Below are 22,660 nucleotides of genomic sequence, written 5' to 3'. Positions count from 1 at the left end.
AAAGCATCCTTCAATCATGCTGCCAAACATACCCTTGTAAAACTGACCATCCTACCGATCCTCGACTTTGGCGATGTCATTTACAAAATAGCCTCCAATACCCTACTCAACAAGCTGGATGCAGTCTATCACAGTGCCATCTGTTTTGTCACCAAAGCCCCATATACTACCCACCACTGCGACCTGTACGCTCTCGTTGGCTGGCCTTCGCTTCATACTCGTCACCAAACCCACTGGCTCCAGGTCATCTACAAGACCCTGCTAGGTAAAGTCCCCCCTTATCTCCGCTCACTGGTCACCATAGCAGCACTCACCTGTAGCACGCGCTCCAGCAGGTATATCTCTCTGATCACCCCCAAAGCCAATTCCTCCTTTGGCCGTTTCTCCTTCCAGTTCTCTGCTGCCAATGACTGGAACGAACTACAAAAATCTCTGAAACTGGAAACACATATCTCCCTCACTAGCTTTAAGCACCAGCTGTCAGAGCAGCTCACAGATCACTGCACCTGTACATAGCCCATCTATAATTTAGCCCAAAACAACTACCTCTTCCCCTACTGTATTTATTTATTTAGCTCCTTTGCACCCCATTATTTCTATTTCTACTTTGCACTTTCTTCCACTACAAATCTACCATTCCAGTGTTTTACTTGCTATATTGTATTTACTTTGCCACCATGGCCTTTTTTTTGCCTTTACCTCCCTTATCTCACCTCATTTGCTCACATTGTATGTAGACTTATTTTTCTACTGTATTATTGACTGTATGTTTGTTTTACTCCATGTGTAACTCTGTGTTGTTGTATGTTGTCGAACTGTTTCGCTTTATCTTGGCCAGGTCACAATTGTAAATGAGAACTTGTTCTCAACTTTTCTAACTGGTTAAATAAAGGTGAAATAAAATAAATACATGTAAAAAATTAGGGGAGGGTTTGGCGAGGGGGTTTACATGTAGGCTGTCATTGTAAATAATAATTTGTTCTTAACTGACTTGCCTAGTTCAATAAAGGTTAAATAAAATAACATGGGGGGTGGGTGCTGAGGAGTATTTCTCTCTGTAATAGGGAATTTTTGTGGGGAAAAACTCATTCTGATTGGCTGGGCCTGATTGACCGCATCCCCGTGGCCTTTCAAATGTATAACAATGTGAGGGCTCCGTATAGCTCTGCATTGACATGATTGGTTGATGGTAGGTGGGGGGCTGGAGGTCCTGTATAAACACAAACTCACTTCCTTGACAACAGCTTTGTGCCTTGCAAAGCTCAATAAGTATGAATGCCCTGACTTCTGCAGAGGCCATATCACTGTAAATGCTGCACAGCCAATGCAGAATCGGATTGACCATGGTGCTCCTTTCAGTTAAATAACAAAAAAAATACCCATCAAAATCTGACAATTTAAACTAGAGATATCAGTTTTTCTGCGTTGGATGTGTGAGATTTGGCCCTTTATAATGGGGTGCTAAGCTTTAAGCTATACTTTTAAGCTATTAAGTATAATGGAACTGTGTGGGGTAATAATAAAATGAGGAACTTGTGCTATGCAAAGATATGAGCATGTGAGGGAAGTGGGGTGCAATCAGGCGCGATCTAAACTGTGTTAAATGCAACATGTGAAAGAACAATGGAAATACACTGAGAAAGAACCTAACAGGAAACTTCAGTTCACAACAACGAGGGCCCCAACACGAGACGCTGCTTCTGCAAAGATGACCACGGAGCCACAGCGCTAAGGGGCTGGACTAGCTTAAGCGCCAACACCAGCGATAGGCCAGTAAGTTTAAACCATGCTGAGCCTCTACTCTGACAGGAACTATCTCTGTTGGAGTATAAAGAGAGGGGATTTTGGGGTGTGGGCGCTTCTCTGTTTCATCATGCGTGATGTTACAGTGAACCCGTATATACGGAATTTGCATTTACCATTTAATAACTGCTGAATAAATATTGACATTAGTATAAAATATAATTGACTCTTTGTTCCTATATCAGATTCGAACACATGCAGCATTAACAGATGCTTCACAAGCCACCGCATCCGCCAGTGTCGCACTCCCGCATCTGCGGTGAATGGTGGCAGAGCTAGAGCAGTGTTTGTAAGATCATGAAACATCCCGAAAATCGGTCTTCTCACGTCTGTAGTGTCTGAACGGTTTGACCTACAAACTCGTATTATGGAAACGGCAGACTCACGAACATGATGGTGTTCTTCGTTTTGCTCTACATCCTCACAAGTGTCACAGGACTTGCCTGAAAGTAACCAGCACTGGGTTAAAAAAAACGAATGGAAGTATGAAGGTAGTATATATATATTTCCTGAGTAAGATTTAGGACAGACACTTCAAAACATTGTTTCTTATTATTTATTTTTTGACTGTCCTTTTTGCCATTTACGAATGGTATATTCAATGCATTTATATGGGCTTTAGTACTAAAGTCCAAAATCTAATTGTATCAAATCATTTTTTAAATATTTTTTTTATAACTAACGGGGTCCTGCAATTCATAATCAAATAGCTAAATGATCCATAGTATGACCATCTTAAAACAATTCCATATGTCAGTTTAAAGGAATGCCTCTGGAACCTAACGTTACCCATATTGTATATCGAAATGCACTGTAGGTGGCAGCATAGTCCACTACCAGTGGTAGTTCTGCAGAACAGTACACACGAATGCAAAAGTCATCCTTTCTGAACATTGTTGCCGGTGATGTCTGGTGAGGACCTGCCTTACAACATGCCTATAAGCCCTCAGTCCAGCCTCTCGCGGACAGTCTGAGCACTGATGGAGGGATTGTGCGTTCCTGGTGTAACTCGGGCAGTTGTTGTTGCCATCCTGAACCTGTCCCGCAGGTGTGATGTTCAGATGTACCGATCCTGTGCAGGTGTTACACGTGGTCTACCATTGTGAGGACGATCAGCTGTCCGTCCTGTCTCCCTGTAGCGCTGTCTTAGGCGTCTCACAGTACGGACATTGCAATATATTGCCCTGGCCACATTTGCAGTCCTCATGCCTCCTTGTAGCATGCCTGAGTCAAGTTCACACAAATGAGCAGGGACCCTGGGCATCTTTCTTTTGGTGTTTTTCAGTCTCCCTAGGCCTCCTTAGTGTCCTAAGTTTTCATAACTGTGACCTTAATTGCCTACCGTCTGTAAGCTGTTAGTGTCTTAACGACCGTTCCACAGGTGCATGTTCATTAATTATTTATGGTTGATTGAACGAGCATGGGAAACAGTGTTTAAACCCTTTACAATGAAGATCTGTGAAGTTATTTGGCTTTTTACGAATTATCTTTGAATGACAGGGTCCTGAAAAAGGGACGTTTATTTATTTTTTTGCTGAGTTTATATCTCTATCTCATATTCTGTTGAAAATCATCTGTATTCCACGTCTAGCTAATTGTAATGTGCATTAGGGAGCTCGATTTTATACTGGGCTCAGTGGACTGGCTTGCTTGCTTTGTTTGGCTAGTTATCTGTTGTAGCTAGCTCAAGTTAAAGTTCATTTAGCTAGCTACAGGATATGACAATGTCTAGCATCACTCATTGCCAACTACACTGAACAAAAATATGTAAAATGTTGGTCCCATGTTTCATGAGCTGATAAAAAAAACCTCAAATGTTCTATATGCACAAAAAGCTTATTTCTCTTAAATTTTGTGCACAAATTTGTTTACATCCATGTTAGTGAGCATTTCTCCTTTGCCAACATAATCCATCCACCTGACCGGTGTGGCATATCAAGAAGCTGCTTAAACAACACGATCATTACACAGGTCCACCTTGTGCTGGGGACAATAAAAGGACAGTTTAAAATGTGCAGTTTTGTCACACAACACAATGCCACAAATGTCTTAAGTTTTGAGGGAGTGTGCAATTGGCATGGTGTCTGCAGTAATGTCCACCAGAGCTGTTGCCAGATAATTTAATGTTTAATTCTCTACCAAAAGCTGCCTCCAGCATCGTTTTAGAGAATTTGGCAGTATGTCCAACCGGCCTCACAACCATAGACCGTGTGTAACCATGCTAGCTCAGGACCTCCACATCCGGCGTCTTCACCTGCGGGAGGGCAGCGCACAAATGGCCGAGCGTCCTCCGGGTTAAGGGAGGGTTTGGCCGGGGGGGTTACAAATAGGCCGTCATTGTAAATAATAATTTGTTCTTAACTGACTTGCCTAATTAAATAAAGATTAAATAAATAAAATAAAATGTAGGGGGGTGCTGAGGAGTATTTTTCTCTGTAATAGGGCCCTTTTGTGGGGAAAAACTCATTCTGATTGGCTGGGCCTGGCTCCCCAGTGGGTGGGCCTATGCCCCCCAAGGCCCATCCATGGCTACACCCCTGCCCAGTCATGTGAAATCCATACATTAGGGCCTAATTAATTTATTTCAATTGACTGATTTCCTTATATGAACTGTAACCCAGTAAAATCTTTGAAATCGCTGCATGTTGTGTTTATATTTTTGGTCAGTATATATTTGCTACTTGGCTAGCTGTAGTCTGTTTAGCAAGCTACTTATTTGTCTAGACTTGCCCTGGTCTGTGACCATAGTCATGGTGGGTAAAATGTAGTGATTTGAATGGTTTTGTGTGTGACTACTCTTCGCCATCATCATGTCGGGTGGTGGTCCAGCAGTGCGTGTCGGCATCAAGTTGTCCTGCGAGAAGCAGGTCCAGGAGGTGTCTCGAGATGGCATGGAGACATATGTCCCTCCCTTGTCCATGTCCCAGAACCTGGCCAAGCTAGCCCAGAGGATCGACTTTGGCCAGGGATCAGACTCCGATGAAGAGGGGACGGAAGCAGAGCCCAGGGACCCCCAGGAGTGGGGGAAGCAAAAGCCAGAGGAGGATGAATGTATGTCACCCCATGGACACATTCAGTGTCTGTCTACACCAGCTTCATTAGTTGACTGTAAAGTGATTCTTTCTGCCTTCTTTCTGCCTTGGAGAGTTATTATGGAAAAACCACCATGCGTGTTCCTGAGACCATCTGATAGACATCTGTAGCAGGGCTGTGACGATACCAACATCGTAATATTTGTTCCATGGCAAAAATGAAAACACGAAGCAGAACTCACTTTTTGGTCCTTTAAAAACAAGCTGTTTGTAAAATATTGTGTGCTATAGCTTGGAGGAAAAAAATGTGACTCTGAATGACAACATAACGTTTGTTTCCAACATTAGGGCTGTTTTCCTAAAGAAGTTAAATCTGCTTCATGTTTTGTTTCCTTGCCATGCTACAGGTATGGTCCCGGCCCTAATCTGTAGCAACATTTATGTTTCTGTAAAGCGCTTTGTAGGGAGTTGGTCTGAACAGAATGGTTGATTGATACCTGCTTCTTCTTCCAGCCACAGTAAAGTTCCAGCCGTCCTTGTGGCCCTGGGACTCAGTGCATAACAACCTGCGCAGCTCCCTGACAGAGATGTGTGTGCTATACGACGTCCTCAGCGTAGTCAAGGAGAAGTAGTACATGGCCCTGGACCCAGTGTCCCAAGACCCCTCAGCCGGAAAGGTCGGCCTAGCTAAGTGGCTTTACTCACGACTTCAATCTTTTCAATGCATCTCCGTAGTCTCAAGTGGTTCATTCTTCATTTACACTGATGTGGAAAAACTAGAATGACAATGAAAGCAAATTCCTGGTACACAATACACATCCAACATATTGCTTATTTTGACCTATCCTGTGTTTTGAGGTCACTGCAGATGAAGGAGATGAAGCCACTTTGGACTATTTGACATGTACCTATGACCTCACTCTCTCTCCCCTGACCTCCCCAATCCCTACCTCACACCCTACTCTAGACACCCCAGGTGTTCCAGCTCATCTGTAAGAAGAAGTCTTTGGCCACAGCAGCTCAGCTGCTCCTGAAGGGGGCAGAGAAACTAACCAAGTCAGTGGCAGAGAACCAGGAGAACAGAAGACAGAGGGACTTCAACTCAGAGCGGTTGAAGTAGGAGACAAGATCCTGGGAGACCTCAGCTACAGGAGCGCAGGTGTGGAGGCTTTAACTCTGCTCAAATGTTTCATTTAGTGTCATTGCGGTATTTACCACCTTCTGCACATTATATAGCTCATTTCTAATGCCATGTCTCTCTCTGCAGGATCCTTGATTTCTCATACCGTCACCTTTTAAGGTGTTAAAGAACATGGACATGGACAAGAAGCTCCCGGAAGATTACTGTCCACTGAATGTCCAGATCCCCAGTGATCTGGAGGGATCAGCTTACATCAAAGTGAATAAAGACTGCTGGCCCTCTTGAACTTTTCCTCAGCTCAGAGAACATACGTCCTTGTGATGTCAATGTTCGGTCTGGCCTCTTAAATATTGTTATGTGTTGTCTTCCAGGTTTCAATCCAGAAACAAGCCCCTGACATAGGTGACCTAGGCACTGTGAGCCTGTTCAGGAGGCAGCCTAAAGCTAAAGTAGGCACTCAGCCATGGCATGTGAAGCTGGAAGCTGCCCAGAACGTGCTGCTCTGTAAGGAGATCTTCGCCCAGCTGTCCCGGGAGGCGGTTCAGATCAAGTACCACATCCCCCACATCGTAGTCAAGAACCAGATCATCTCCCAACCTTTTCCAGGTGAGGACTCTTTACAATGCTTTTAGGAGGGTTATTGTAGCCTATGGAAAATTCATACTCCATGAAACCATGCAAAATTAATGCATTTAAATGTTTTTTTTGTCTGTTACCTTGAGTAGTATGTTCTAAGTGTCCGGAGAGGCTTTTGCTGATATTCACCCCTCGTCATGTGTGCAGAGTCCTACTCTTGGAGATTTCTGTATTACACCACCGTTAAGGTTGTCTATCCTCCCTGCAGGTCTCCAGTTGTCCGTTTCTCGGTGTCACTCCACTGGAGAGAAGAAGAACCAGAGGGCGTCTCCAGAGAAACCCAAACCTGACGACCACCTCTACATTTTAACACAACCTGCACCAGCTCTTGAGAGAGGTGGGTCCGCCTGTCTGTCTGCATGGAAAATGATGGAATGAAATTGAACCTGACCATCTAGTAATTATATTGTTGACCAAAGACGTACTCAGACAGAGACTGACCAAACTAAGTCCCCCGTGTTTAAAAAAAATATATATCTTATACATATGCATGTGTATCATTTCTGATTGTGTGAACTGTGATACATATTGATCAATATAAATGCCCTTCCTTCCCACCCACAGTTCCACAAGCAGACCCTGAGTTCCATAGTGATGCCCCATCCAGCTAGTGCCCCCTTTGGCCACAAGAGGCAGTGTATGGCAGGGCCCATGGCCTATGACAAGGCTGAGATCTCCAACCTGCAGCAGAATGAGGGCCTACTGGAGAAGATCATCAAACAGGCCAAACAAATCTTCCTACGCAGCAGGTAGGCACAAACACACACCACATCACACATCAGTGACAAGCTAATACTGTTATACTGTTTTCTTTTTCACATTTTTTATAAAAGTCTTCTCTCCTGTCAGGCTTGTTGTTTCAGTCAAAGCACCTCCTATCTTTGTTGTAAAATCACAAATCAGGAAAATGTTGGCACAATGAAACCGTATGTTACTGAATTAGAATTTTACAGGACAGCAACTCAACATTGACTGCAAGTCCACCCCTCGTGTCTGTTTCAGGACGGCGCGGACCATCGACAACCTGGCCAGCCGTATAGAAGACCCCCAGATCCAGGCCCACTGATCCAACATCAACGATGTGTACGAGTCCAGTGTCAAAGTCCTCATCACCTCCCAGGGTTACAAGCAGATCTGCAAGTAAGTGGAGCAGGAGCCAGGAGGACTGGCTAGGCCAGAGCAACAGAGGCAGAGTACTGTTAAAGCCAGGGGGACTGGCTAGGCCAGAGCAACAGAGGCAGAGTACTGTTAAAGCCAGGAGGACTGGCTAGGCCAGAGCAACAGAGGCAGAGTACTGTTAAAGCCAGGAGGACTGGCTAGGCCAGAGCAACAGAGGCAGAGTACTGTTAAAGCCAGGAGGACTGGCTAGGCCAGAGTAACAGAGGCAGAGTACTGTTAAAGCCAGGAGGACTGGCTAGGCCAGAGCAACAGAGGCAGAGTACTGTTAAAGCCAGGGGGACTGGCTAGGCCAGAGCAACAGAGGCAGAGTACTGTTAAAGCCAGGAGGACTGGCTAGGCCAGAGCAACAGAGGCAGAGTACTGTTAAAGCCAGGGGGACTGGCTAGGCCAGAGCAACAGAGGCAGAGTACTGTTAAAGCCAGGGGGACTGGCTAGGCCAGAGCAACAGAGGCAGAGTACTGTTAAAGCCAGGAGGACTGGCTAAGCCAGAGTAACAGAGGCAGAGTACTGTTAAAGCCAGGGGGACTGGCTAGGCCAGAGTAACAGAGGCAGAGTACCGTTAAAGCCAGGGGGACTGGCTAGGCCAGAGCAACAGAGGCAGAGTACTGTTAAAGCCAGGGGGACTGGCTAGGCCAGAGCAACAGAGGCAGAGTACTGTTAAAGCCAGGAGGACTGGCTAGGCCAGAGCAACAGAGGCAGAGTAATGTTAAAGCCAGGGGACTGGCTAGGCCAGAGCAACAGAGGCAGAGTACTGTTAAAGCCAGGGGGACTGGCTAGGCCAGAGCAACAGAGGCAGAGTAATGTTAAAGCCAGGAGGACTGGCTAAGCCAGAGCAACAGAGGCAGAGTACTGTTAAAGCCAGGAGGACTGGCTAGGCCAGAGCAACAGAGGCAGAGTACTGTTAAAGCCTGGGGGACTGGCTACGCCAGAGCAACAGAGGCAGAGTAATGTTAAAGCCAGGAGGACTGGCTAGGCCAGAGTAACAGAGGCAGAGTACTGTTAAAGCCAGGGGGACTGGCTAAGCCAGAGTAACAGAGGCAGAGTACTGTTAAAGCCAGGGGGACTGGCTAAGCCAGAGTAACAGAGGCAGAGTACTGGTAAAGCCAGGAGGACTGGCTAAGCCAGAGCAACAGAGGCAGAGTACTGTTAAAGCCAGGGGGACTGGCTAAGCCAGAGCAACAGAGGCAGAGTACTGTTAAAGCCAGGAGGACTGGCTAGGCCAGAGTAACAGAGGCAGAGTGCTCTTTATACATGGTTTGGGGGACAGTGTTTAGAGAATACACTTCTGGGCCAGGAATTGGTGACATATCCTCTAGAATATAACATTTTGGTGAGTGTAGAGAATTAATTAAAAGGAAAAAGGTAGGTTCCGTGTTCGATCAACAGAAGAAGAGGTTTCACCTTAATGAATTACCAACAATTTAATTCGGGCAATTATTCAGCTTTGTCAGTGTTCGGTAAAGGTCTTGTCTAGATAAAACTTTGACCATGGAGAAAGAATGTTCCATGACCTTCTGTGTGTGTGCAGGTCTATCCAGCTGCAGATGAACATAGGGGTTGAGCAGATCTGAGTGGTGCACAGGGACGGCCGTGTCATCATCCTCTCTCACCAGGAACAGGAGCTGCAGGACTTCCTCCCCTCCCAGGTCAGGGGACCGAGTGACTGCTCTCACATCTCCACCTGCTGTTTATGTACTCTGTATTACAGTCAAGTATAGCTAGAAGCCACCTAAAATGCTTGCTGTATGTTCTAAAATGCATGGCTAGATGCATTTGCTAGACCTGCTGTAGTTCTTCACGGCCTATTGCTCCAGGGAAACTTTTATTCAAGGTAATTTCAAAGTATTGATGTAGCCTTTTTGTAGCTTCCTGTCTGAACTAGTGAGTAACAGTGTCCCCCTGTCCCCTGGTACTGCAGATGTCTCAGCAGCAGGTCCATGCGGTACAGCAGCTGGCTAAGGTGATGAGTTGGCATGTTCTGAGCTTCAGTAACCATTTGGGCCTGGGCTCTGTGGAGAGCATCGGAAACGCCTCGGCCATCACCGTTGCCTCCTCCAACGGGGAATACGCAATCTCAGGTACCGTCCTTCAATCAATCACTGGCATGTTGGCCGTCATGCACCTTAAACTGCTCGTTTAGTCTGAATACTAATATGATGATCTGAATGACTGAAACTTAAGATAATGCTAATATTTGTCCAAATGAATGTGTTGTATCTTTTCCAGTGCGTAGTGGTCCAGAGAGTGGCTGGAAGCTCCTGGTCCAGTTCCCACGCAGCCAGAACAAGGAGCTGCCCAAGTCTGACGTCATCCAGGATGGGAAGTGGAACCACCTGCGAGGGCTCTACAAAGAGGTCCACTGGAGCAAGATGGAGGGACGCAACTTTGTTTACAAGATGGATCTTCTCATGGCAGCCCTCACCCCCTGTCCTTAGGTCCGGCCACTATCACACACTCTCGCTATCTCAGATTACTTTTCTATGGGCTGAATTCTAACTTGATCCACTTTTGTGGAAATCATGCATTGATGTTTGTGGATTTGCTTGGACATTTGACTTACTTGTGCCAATGTATTATTATTATATACCAGACTTGTGGATGTCTTGGCTGATTTATTTTGATTTTCCCATGATGTCAAGCAACGAGGCACTGAGTTTGAAGGTAGGCCTTGAAATACATCCACAGGTACACCTCCAATTGACTCAAATGATGTCAATTAGCATATCAGAAGCTTCTAAAGCATGACATCATTTTCTGGAGTTTTCCAAGCTGTTTAAAGGCACAGTGAACTTAGTGTATGTAAACTTCTGACCCACTGGAATTGCGATACAGTGAAACAATTTGTCTGTAAACAGCTGTTGGAAAAATTACTTGTGTCATGCACAAGGTAGATGTCCTAGCCGACTTGCCAAAACTATAGTTTGTTAACAAGAAATTTGTGGAGTGGTTGAAAAACTTGTTTTAATGACTCCAACCTAAGTGTATGTAAACTTCTGACCTCAACTGTATATTTTAAATGTTACAGTAAAATAAACTGAAAACCTCAGCTGTGAAAATAAATATATAATTTGTTTCCACTTGTCAGTGTGTTTCCTTACATAAAATAGCATGGACTAATATCAGTTGTTGTGTATACAGTTTTCATGTACAGTAAAATAATACATGCAGTTTGTCTTGAGGCACGTAGGTTGATAATCCTTCATCTGTTCCTGGAATCATTTACACTCTGGATGCTTTCATTGATTTATACAATTAGTCTTTTAGCCCATATTGGTTGTTGGGCAGTCCCATCTGGCTTTCTCAGATCTTCATATCAGAGAGGTTGCAGCTCAGTTACATCATTCTCTGGAGATCATACAAAAAATGAGAAATTCAATGAACCACGTACACACAAGAACTATCAAACTTGAGTCATTGAATTACTAATTATTTATATTACCAAAATCATTCTAAAAGTATTTACCTGGCATCTGCCGCCTCTGTCTCCATGCATTGATCTGGCTGTAGGCTTTGTCCATGAGCCACATGGAGACCATGAGGAAGCCAGCCAGGGAGGCCAGCACTACAGCAAACACTGCCAGGTACTGGAGGTCCTCATACAGAACCTCTACAACACAGGGAGGGAGAACACACCATGTTCATTCTCACTTCCACTAACTAGCTTACTCATAATGGTAGAGTTCAATGAAGGTCACTTGTACTGATCTACTCATAAAGATACTGTTCATTAACACCATAAGGCCGCTACAGAAAACGTCTCCAGGACTGAGAGGAAAACAGTTCCATAAAGGGGTTCTTGTGAATGTCAGCTATGATGTAACACTAACACTGTAGCCTAAAGCAAAATGCCACATTGTGATATAGGCCTGCACCCACCATTCACTCACCTTCCACATTCAAGACAAACCCTGCATCTTTGCTGCTCCCGGACAGTTCAGTCACAGTGATCACGTAGAAGCCAGTGTCCTGAATACGTAGGTCCGAAAGTCCCATAGATCCATTAGTGTACGTGAGGATTCTGTCCATGTAGTCCTCTGATACATTGGTAAACCCCCCAGGTTGCCACGCCCCAATTTCTCTGCTCACCCTGCCAGACATAAAGGTCCACTGTATTGTGGGAATCCCAACACAGGAGATGTCCACAGAAAACAATACATCCTGTTGGACAGGCCTGGTCAGACTCTGCTGAGGAGACCGAATTGAGATGGCTCCAGCTGCCGAAGGAAGAACGTAGCGGAGGGAGGAAGGGAAAGAGAGAGGAACAGTGTTTTTTAATGTATGACAGATAAAGAGAAGTTGATATTTCTGATTTGTATTTTAGAATCAGATAAATCAACATATTACCCACACACTGATGTTTTATTGACATGTTATCACCACAGTAATTTTCTGACTTCCCACTTGCCTTTTTTATGAGCAACGGATCAACTACCTTCAGTTTTTTATTTTTTAGAGCCCAATTGGCCCCTCAGCTCTGACAGAAGAAATACCCCCCTTTACCCTACTCCCTTACATAACGACCAGTTAATATTCAACCTCTCCACAAAAGACAGAATGTTTTCAGTCCACAGACATTACATAACATATTGTCATACTGTATTATGGGTTTGCTGCCATCAAATGACTTTGAGATGACACATTGGCATGTGATTCTAGCACGTCGCTTCATCTCAAATCAAAGTTTATTGGTCACGTACACAGATTTGAAGATGTTATTGCAGGTGCAGAGAAATGCTTGTGTTTCAAGCTTCAGCAGTGCAGTAATATCTAGCAATACAAAACAATACACACATAATCCAAAACGTAAAAAGAAAGAAATTAAGAAATATCAGAACGAGCAATGTCAGAGTCCAGAATATATATATAATATACAGTTGAAGTCAGAAGTTTACATACACCCTAGCCAAATACATTTAAACTCAGTTTTTCACAATTCTGACATTTAATCCAAGTAAAAATTCCCTGTCTTAGGTCAGTTAGGATCACCACTTTATTTTAAGAATGTGAAATGTCAGAATAATATTAGAGAGAATGATTTATTTCAGCTTTTATTTCTTTCATCACATTCCCAGTGGGTCAGAAGTTTACATACACTCAATTAGTATTTGGTAACATTGCCTTTAAATTGTTTAACTTGAGTCAAACATTTTGGGTAGCCTTCCACAAGCTTCCCACAATAAGTTGGGTGAATTTTGTCCCATTCCTCCTGACAGAGCTGGTGTAACTGAGTCAGGTTTGTTGGCCTCCTTGCTCTCACACGCTTTTTCAGTTCTGCCCACAAATTTTCTGTAGGATGAGGTCAGGGCTTTGTGATGGCCACTCCAATACCTTGACTTTGTTGTCTTTAAGCCATTTTGCCACAACTTTGGAAGTATGCTTGGGGTCATTGTCCATTTGGAAGACCCATTTGCAAGCAAGCTTTAATTTCCTGACTGATGTCATGAGATATTGCGTCAATATATCCACATAATTTTCCATCCTCATGATGCCATCTATTTTGTGAAGTGCACCAGTCCCTCCTGCAGCAAAGCACCCCCACAACATGATGCTGCCACCCCCTGTGCTTCACGGTTGGGATGGTGTTCTTCGGCTTGCAAGCCTCCCCCTTTTTCCTCCAAACATAACGATGGTCATTATGGCCAAGCAGTTCTATTTTTGTTTGATCAGACCAGAGGACATTTCTCCAAAAAGTATGATCTTTGTCCCCATTTGCAGTTGCAAACCATAGTCTGGCTTTTCTATGGTGGTTTTGGAGCAGTGACTTCTTCCTTGCTGAGCAGCCTTTCAGGTTATGTCTATATAGGACTCGTTTTACTGTGGATATGGATACTTTTGTACCTGTTTCCTCCAGCATCTTCACAAGGTCCTTTGCTGTTATTCTGGGATTGATTTGCACTTTTTGTACCAAAGTACGTTCATCTCTAGGAGACAGAACGCATCTCCTTCCTGAGCGGGATGATGGCTGTGTGGTCCCGTGGTGTTTATACTTGTGTACTATTGTTTGTACAGATGAACGTGGTACCTTCAGGTGTTTGGAAAATGCTCCCAGGAATGAGCCAGACTTTGGGAGGTCTAAAATTTATTTTCTGAGGTCTTGGCTGATTTCATTTGATTTTCCCATGATGTCAAGCAAAGAGGCACTGAGTTTGAAGGTAGGCCTTGAAATACATCCACAGCTACACATCCAATTGACTGAAATGATATCAATTAGCCCATCAGAAGCTTCTAAAGCCATGACATCATTTTCTGGAATTTTCCAAGCTGTTTAAAGGCACAGTCAACTTAGTGTATGTAAACTTCTGACCCACTGGAATTGTGATACAAGTCAAATAAGTGAAATAATCTGTCTGTAAACAATTGTTGGAAAAATTACTTGTGTCATGCACAAAGTAGATGTCCTAGCCGACTTGCCAAAAATACAGTTTGTTAACAAGAAATTTGTGGAGGGGTTGAAAAACGAGTTTTAATGACTCCAACCTAAGTGTATGTAAACTTCCGACTTCATATATACAGTTGACTGGTACTATATAACTGTATATATATAATATATATATATATATATATATACAGGGTGTGTATAAGCGGTACGGACAGTAAACAGTGCCTTTGGAAAGTATTCAGACCCCTTGACTTGTTTCACATTTTGTTAGGTTACAGCCTTATTATAAAATTCATCAAATAGTTTTTTCCCTCATCAATCTACACACAACGCAAAAACAGGTTTTTATACATTTTGCCAAATTTATTCAAAATAAAAAACTGAAATATCAGATTTACATAAGTATTCAGACCCTTTACTTACTCAGTACTTTGTTAAAGCACATTTGGCAGCCACCGCACGGCAAGTGGTACCGGAGTGCCAAGTCTAGGTCCAAGAGGCTTCTAAACAGCTTCTACCCCAAAGCCATAAGACTCCTGAACATCTAGTCAAATGGCTACCCAGACTATTTGCATTGCCCCCCTCCCCCTCCCCCTCCCTCTGTCCCTCTTTCCACCGCTGCTACTCTCTGTTGTCATATATGCATAGTCACTTTAATAACTCTACCTTCATGTACATACTACCTCAACTAACCGGTGCCCCCACACATTGACTCTGTATCGGTACCACCTGTATATAGTCTCGCTATTGTTATTTTACTGCTGCTCTTTAATTACTTTTTACTTTTATCTCTTATTCTTATCCATATTTTTTTGAAACTGCATTGTTGATTAGGGGCTTGTAAGTAAGCATTTAACTGTAAGGTATACATCTGTTGTATTCGGCGCATGTGATAAATAAAATTTGATTTGATTTGATTTGAATGCAGCCTCTAGTGTTCATGGGTATGACGCTACAAGCTTGGCACACCTGTATTTGGGAAGTTTCTCCCATTCTTCTCTGCAGATCCTCACAAGCTCGGTCTATTTTCAGGTCTCTTCAGAGATGTTCGATCGGGTTCAAGTCCGGGCTCTGGCTGGCCCACTCAAGGACATTTAGAGACTTGTCCCGAAGCCACTGTGCTTAGGGTTGTTGTCCTGTTGGAAGGTGAACCTTGGCCCATTCTGAGGTCCTGGGTGCTCTGGAGTAGGTTTTCATCAAGGATCTCTCTGTACTTTTCATCAAGGATCTCTCTGTTCATCTTTGCCTCGATCCTGACTAGTCTACCAGTCCCTGCCGCTGAAAAACATCCCCAGAGCATGATGCTGCCACCACCATGCTTCCCTGTAGGGATGGTGCCAGGTTTCCTCCAGATGGAGGAAGGTCAAGGAGTTCAAATTTGGTTTCATCAGACCAGATAATCTTGTTTCTAATGGTCTGAGAGTCTTTAAGTGCCTTTTGGCAAAATCCAAGTGGGCTATCATATGCCTTTTAATGAGGTGTGGCTTCCGTATGGTCACTCTACCGTAAAGGCCTGATTGGTGAAGTGCTGCAGAGATGGTTGTCCTTCTGGAAAGTTCTCCTATCTCCACAGATGAACTCTAGAGTTCTGTCAGAGTGACCATCGGGTTCTTCGTCACCTCCCTGACCAAGAACCTTCTCCCCGATTGCTCAGTTTGGCCGGGCGGCCAACTCTAGGAAGTGTCTTGGTGATTCCAGACTTCTTCCATTTAAAAATGATGAAGGTGTTCCCGGGGACCTTCAATGCTGCAGATATTTTTGGCACCCTTCCCCAGATCTCTGCCTCGACACAATCCTGTCTCGGAGCTCTACGGACAATTCCTTCATCCTCATGCCTTGGTTTTTGCTTTGACATGCACTGTCAACTGTGGGACCTTATATGGACAGGTGTGTGCCTTTCCAAATAATGTCCAATCAATTGAATTTTCCATAGGTGGACTCCAATCAAGTTGTAGAAACATCTCAAGGATGATCAATGGAAACAGGAGGCACCTGAGCTCAATTTTGAGTGTCATAGCAAAGGGTCTGAATACTTATGTGTCATGACGTTGGCCTGTGGGTAAGGTTTATGACCCCCCCCCATAAATACCTTTCTCCCTTCCCCTCTCTTACTGACCCTACTGAAGGACTGCTGTCCTGTTAAATATAGAGCGTCTGGGAACATCAAACAAATGGGGAAAGGAACCATATTTTGGTAATAAAACCAGTTGGAAATATGCTTGATAACGTAATGAGTATGTATGTCAGGTTCGTTGTTATCTGGGACATTATGATTGATGACAGGACGACATAAACTGTACCTGAGAAAGTATACACCCTCTAGTTATCAGAGTCACATGGAATTGTTATGCAATTGAAATGTTTGATATTGAAATTGTTTGTTAGGAGATTAAATGTAATTTTAGCTTCCAAATGAGAGAATTGGGTTTTCATAAGGAAAGTGCCCTGCTCGATCAGTGGCCCAACCCTGTGAAGAGACAGGGGTTATAAACAATGAAACACCTCCTTCCCCCCTCTCCACTATATAAGCCTTTGATGAAAAGATAACCGGTAGTTCCAGTACGTGAGGTCTGCAGCCTCTACGTTAGAAGGACACATGTCAAGAACAGAACTAAGCCAACCTTGGCGTGAGCTATGGTATGAACTGGTATGAACTTTGAGCTTATTCACTACAGAAGTGATACTTCCTAGCCATTGAGTTAGCAGCTGCCGCTGTCGACGTGGGCTAGGAAAGGACGGACGACAGATCCAGTCTAACAAACAGACGAAGATACCACCACGTATCCAATTTACCACCAGAGACATTCTTCCGAGGACAGGAAGATCTGTTGGCCAACCCGGCCAGCATCTACGAACAATCTACCGAAGCGCAGCTCAGAGTAAATATTTATTGCATTTTCCTTTTCCAAATGGGTGGTAATTTAGAATGCATAAGATAATGTATTTACGATAGCATAGCTGCTGTTTGTGGTTCCTAAGTCTTCCCGCCCTTTCATTCAAGCCCAACCCCCTTTCCTTTGTGTAACCAGCCATCATACAGGTTCCGTCCACCGGGACGTTTTCTGTATGACATCATTGGTATTCTGTGTATTTGTAATTCTGTGTGATTAGTTAGGTATTTAGTAAATAAATAATTAAACCCAATTTTGTATTGCTGATTCAACTTGTTAGCCAGGGTTCGTGAAGATAACCAAGAATTTACAACTTTCATTATGAGACTGAAAATAAGTTAAGGGTTAATATTGACTGCTATCGATGTAAAATATTACTAAGTATTTTAAGAGTTTATTCGGAAGATAACAGCTCTATAAACGTTCTTCCGTGGTGCCCCGACTTTCTAGTTAATTACATTTACATGATTAGCTTAATCAGGTAATATTAATTACAGAGAAATCATTTTATAAATTAGCATGTCATATCACTTAATCCGGCATAGCCAAAGACACGACATATGTAAATAAGGCATTTCTGATCTCACCCATCGCACGCCCGAAGGGGGCGCAAAACCGGACAGGAAGATCATGCCAGTGACTCAACCCATTCAAGTCGAGTTTATCGAGAGAAAAAAAGCATGGCACGGCATGATTCACCCCTCCTAGGGACGGCATGGGAGAGCATTATCAAGCCAGTGATTAAGCCCCCGTAATATGGTCAGAGGCAGATAATCCCAGTGGAGAGAGAGGAGCTAGCCAGGCAGACACAGCAAGGGTGGTTCATCACTCCAGGAAAAAAGCTGCTCTTTAAATATAAGGTCCAGAGTAACGTTGAGGTCCTTCAAAGTTTTATTTGAGGAAATTGTCAGATCAAACAGAAGATTTCTTTGTTTCTTGGGACCTTGAACTAGCATCTTGTTTTGTCCAAGTTCAAAAGTAAAACATTTGCTGCCATCCACTTCCTTATGTCTGAAACACAGGCTTCGAGGCTAGGCAATTTTGGGGCTTCACCAAGTTTCATCGAAATGTACAGCTGTGTGTCGTCTGCATAGCAGTGAACGTTTACATTGAGTTTCCGAATTACATACCCAAGAGGTAGAGTATACATTGATTGTACAAAACATTAGTAACACCTGCTCTTTCCATGACAGACTGACCAGGTGAATCCAGGTGAATCCATTATTGATGTCACTTGCTAAATCCACTTCAATCAGTGTAGATGAAGGGGAGGAGACAGGTTAAAGAAGGATTTTTAAGCCTTGAGATAATTGAGACATTGTGTATGTACGCCATTCAGAGGGTGAATGGGCAAGACAAAATATTTAAGTGCCTTTGAACGGTGTATGGTAATAGGTGCCAGGCGCATCAGTTTTAATGTGTCAAGAACTGCAACGCTGCTGGGTTTTTCATGCTGAACAGTTTCCCATGTGTATCAAGAATGGTCCGCCACCCAAAGGACATCCAGCCAACTTGACACAACTGTGGGAATCATTGGAGTCAACATGGGCCAGCATCTGTGTGGAATGCTTTTGATACCTTTTAGAGTCCAGGCACTGAAGAATTTAAGCTGTTCTGAGGGCAAAACTCAATATTAGGAAGGTGTTCCTAATGTTTTATACACTGTGAAAAGAATAGTGGTCCTAAAACCATCCACAGAGACAAACTGATATCTTTCCTACAGATAAGATCTAAACCAGGCAGGAACTTGTCCGTGTAGCTAGTCGGAAAACTTCAAATTTGGTGGAGCGCCATTTCCGTTCCAATTTTCTGGAAGATTGCTTCAGGGCTTGGGTATTTTCTGTAAACCAGGGAGCTAGTTTCTTGTGACAAATGTTTTTGTTTGCGACTGCATCTGGGGTATTACGCAAGGTTAAGTTTAGATCCTGGGTAGGTGGTTAACTGATTTTTGTACTCCGGAGTCCTTAGGTAGGTGTGGGCAGTCTGGAAGGGTATCTAGGAATCTTTGGGTTGTCCGAGAATGTATAGCACGTGTTTTGATAATCCTTGGTTGGGGTTTTAGCAAATCATTTGTTGCGATTTCAAATGTAATAACATGGTGGTCCAATAGTCCAGGATTATGAAGAAAACATTTAGATCCACAATGTTTATTACACAAAACTAGATCCAGGGTATGATTGTGGCAATGCGTCGGTTCCAAGACCTGTTTACCTGATGTGCCACCTTGTCCTGGACCTTGTCACGTCCTGACCAGTAAAAGGGGTTATTTGTTAATGTAGTTTGGTCAGGGCGTGGCAGGGGGTGTTTGGTTTGTGTGTTTCGGGATTTTGGGGTTATGTTCTATGTTAGTCTAGGTTGGGAGTGTTTGGGATTGGTCTCTAATTGGAGGCAGCTGTATCTCGTTGCCTCTGATTAGAGACTATATTTAAGTAGGTTTTTTTTGTCATTGTGTTTGTGGGTGGTTATTTTCTGTTCAGTGTTTCTTGTACCTGACAGTATTGTTTGGCTGTCGTGTTTTTTCTTGTTTTGTTTAGTGTTCGAAATAAAGTTCATTATGAGCACTCAACCCGCTGCGCCTTGGTCTACTCCCTTCGATGGCCGTTACAGACCTGCTGTTTTGACTCTCTCTCTCTCTCTCTCTCTCTCTCTCTCTCTCTCTGCCATGAGGGCAATTCAAAACCAATCAGTTAATCAAATGTATTTATTTATCAAATGTAATTGCCCTCATAGCCACCTGCTTTCAGTTGTTTTCTCATGTAAGATGTGTTTCAATCAATGTGAATTACTGACTCAGACAACACCAGTCCAACTAAAGGTGTGCACACAAGATGAAGCATGCACAAAGAATTTTGTTAAAGCATGCAAAGAATGACAGAGAAACATTATGGCTGCCAGAGATATGCCTTGAAACCATCACGCCCTATCCAGGTTTGGGGGAATTAACAAACCACTGTGTGTCTAAGTGCACTATCATTCTGTTTCACCGGTACAAACCACATCAGAGCAAAAGTTGAGAAATACTCAAAGTTAGTCAACCGATACCAGAAGACAGTTTCTTCTGAAATTGCTTGGCATACACCATACACACTGAGGCAAACATAGGCATGCCCTTAAACACACAAGCACTCACATTTAAACACATACAAATCAGTATGTCCATATATGGATACATGCTCACAGAAGTGTTTCCATGTATGGATAGGATACATACCTAGGTGGCACACATACAATGTGATGCTGAAGAAAAGAGCGACTTCCTGTGTGTCCCAGAGCCACATTAGAACCCCAGGTCCATCAATTCTCGCCAGTACGGAGTGTCTACTGGGTCATTCCACATTCTGGAGCATTCGCATTGCTCTTCTCTCAAAATCCATTATTTCCTGTGTTCCTCCTTCCTTTTTATTTTTGTTAATGTCTTAATCTGGTGGAAAACAGTATCTCTCTTGTTGGTGATGTTTTCTTCTGTCCTTCTCAGCTTTGTGTTCTCTGGCTACCTAAGCTGCTCTGCCTGTGCAACGGCACCTCACCCATCAGACAGGATCAGCAGGAGATTACTGTGTAAACATTCACACTAAGAAACAAGCACTGAGAGAGAGAGAGAGTAAGAGAGAGGGAGCCAATAACAGAGTAAATACTCATGCAGAAACACACAGAGAGACACGCCTGTATGGCCTCCCTGTACTGCCTCCCACAAATGCACCACGTGGGATGAATAAGTGGTATTGGAGCTTGGACACACCTTGCTGAGCAGGTCAGACAGGGAGGAGTGTCTATTCTGAGATGACTGCACCTCTTTATTATGGCCACATGAACAGAAGTTACAATATAGTATATCGCAGATCCACTTTGCCTATTTGCTGCCTGGTCACTGTTGCAATAGCTTATTTTTGAGGCAGATAATCAGTGGCGCAACTTTCACTGGGGATGGGGGTGTCATGCCCCCCCCCCACATTCTGAAATTGCATTTTTGTCCCCCCCCAGTTTCGTCATTGCAATGTGATACAAAAAGCGACAACGGTGTGCTTTAGGACTAGGCTGGCTGGACCTGCACGGTAGAGTTGAGCATAGTTCAGTGTGTATGTGTTGCGCTCTTTCACAGAGTTGTAAAAACCAAACCAAGCAGAAAGTGGATACTACTTAGTTGACTGATGTAGTTGGCAAGGTAACTGCTGTTTATCTTAACTGAAAAAAAGAAATTAGTGTTTATTCGTAGTGCTGAACTATTATTTTAACTGACATGTAACGTTAGCTAATGTTTCATCCGCTCTTGACTGAGGTGAATAAGTTATGCTAGCTAGTAGCTTCCACAGCCAGGTCAGCTCGAGCCTCTAGTTATCTGTCAGATAGCGATATGAGCTGGCTAGTATTACTATCTAACAGCTGTTGTTTGCATGGACATGTTTTGTAGCCTTTGTTTTGTCCTGTTTCAGAAGTAAATCAACTTGGCTAGCTTTCGCCAGTTGATTTATCATTCGAGAGAGACCTGACCAAAAGTTGACTAACATTAGCTATTATTTTTGCCTCACACTAGACCTGAATCAGATGATGAAACTATTGGCCAAACGATTGAAGATTGATATTCTGATGATTTTTCAGTGAAATGTGAGTTGTATTAGTCAATATGGCTATGTAACGTTATTGATCTGTCAGTTTCCCTAGCTAATTCCTTACTTTTCACACTGACACAGTAATAAACAGCTCTAACATTACAGGCTTCACGGTCATTGCGCACAGTAGACTTCTGCATAGGACCAATTTCTTCATCCCTCTCCCACCCACAACCACTGGCTTTCTGTCCGACTTCCACCAGCTACTGCAAGAACTGGTCCCAAACCCAACCGCAGTTGTTTTAGGTGTATGTGACGCAACTCATTTGCCAGCCATGGTGCCAGCAAATGTGCACCCTATAGGCAATATCAAATGTGCAAAAATAACTTAAGAAATAGGTTAACTTAGCAGAGATTCTGACATGGCCCTTACATTGTATTACTGGGCTATATCAGCCAATATGCTAGATGTAGTTTGAAGAGAGCAGAGCTGGGGAGACTTTTTATAGCCTACCTTTTAAAGTGGGCCGATTTTCAGACAGAGAAATATGGGTGATCAATATTTAGGCCTGTTTCTAGGCAATGTAGTAAACTATAGCCTAATCATAGGCCTATTTAGGAAGTACATTTCCTTGGAAAGATAACGGCCCCGTGCTTCTCCGCCCATGCATAGGCTCAGTGGAGTCTGCTGAGGGGAGGATGGCTCATAATAATGGCTGGAACGGTGCAATTGGAATGGCATCAAACAAATAGAAACCATGTGTTTAATGTATTTGATACCATTCCACCTATTTCGCTTCAGTCATTACCCCAAGCCCGTCCTCCCCAATTAAGATGCCTCCAACCTCCTGTGCATAGGCTATAGCCTACTCTATTTAAATGAGACCACATGCGCACCTGATCTCGCAGGTAAGGCTACTGAACTAGAAGCAGTAAGAATGATGACTGCAACACTTGCTACGTTTTGCATAGGCCTGTAGGATATAGCCTACCTTTTAGGAGGACGATTTGCAGGCAGAGACAAATAAATGGGTAATCAATACTTATTGAAA

General features: G+C 43.6%; 1 protein-coding gene and 1 pseudogene across 1 annotated transcript; one reads left to right on the top strand and one right to left on the bottom strand.

Annotated features, from left to right (window-relative positions):
- The first annotated feature begins 4,265 nt into the window (after positions 1–4,265).
- LOC115163608 (mediator of RNA polymerase II transcription subunit 17-like) lies at positions 4,266–10,382 on the top strand (annotated as a pseudogene).
- Positions 10,383–10,837: 455 nt separating this feature from the next.
- LOC115163607 (V-set and transmembrane domain-containing protein 5-like) lies at positions 10,838–20,757 on the bottom strand. The gene is made up of 4 exons (XM_029715630.1): positions 20,273–20,757; positions 11,679–12,005; positions 11,255–11,398; positions 10,838–11,136 (listed from the first exon to the last, which is right to left on the bottom strand). The coding sequence occupies exons 1-4, from the start codon at positions 20,337–20,339 to the stop codon at positions 11,105–11,107; spliced, it is 570 nt and encodes a 189-aa protein (XP_029571490.1). The 5' UTR covers positions 20,340–20,757; the 3' UTR covers positions 10,838–11,104.
- Between the last annotated feature and the right edge of the window lie 1,903 nt (positions 20,758–22,660).

This window comes from Salmo trutta, chromosome 26 (genome assembly GCF_901001165.1).
Source record: "Salmo trutta chromosome 26, fSalTru1.1, whole genome shotgun sequence".
Lineage (NCBI taxonomy): Eukaryota > Metazoa > Chordata > Actinopteri > Salmoniformes > Salmonidae > Salmo > Salmo trutta.
The sequence above is the reverse complement of the archived record's forward strand: the minus strand, read 5'-3'. Positions and strand labels throughout refer to the sequence as shown.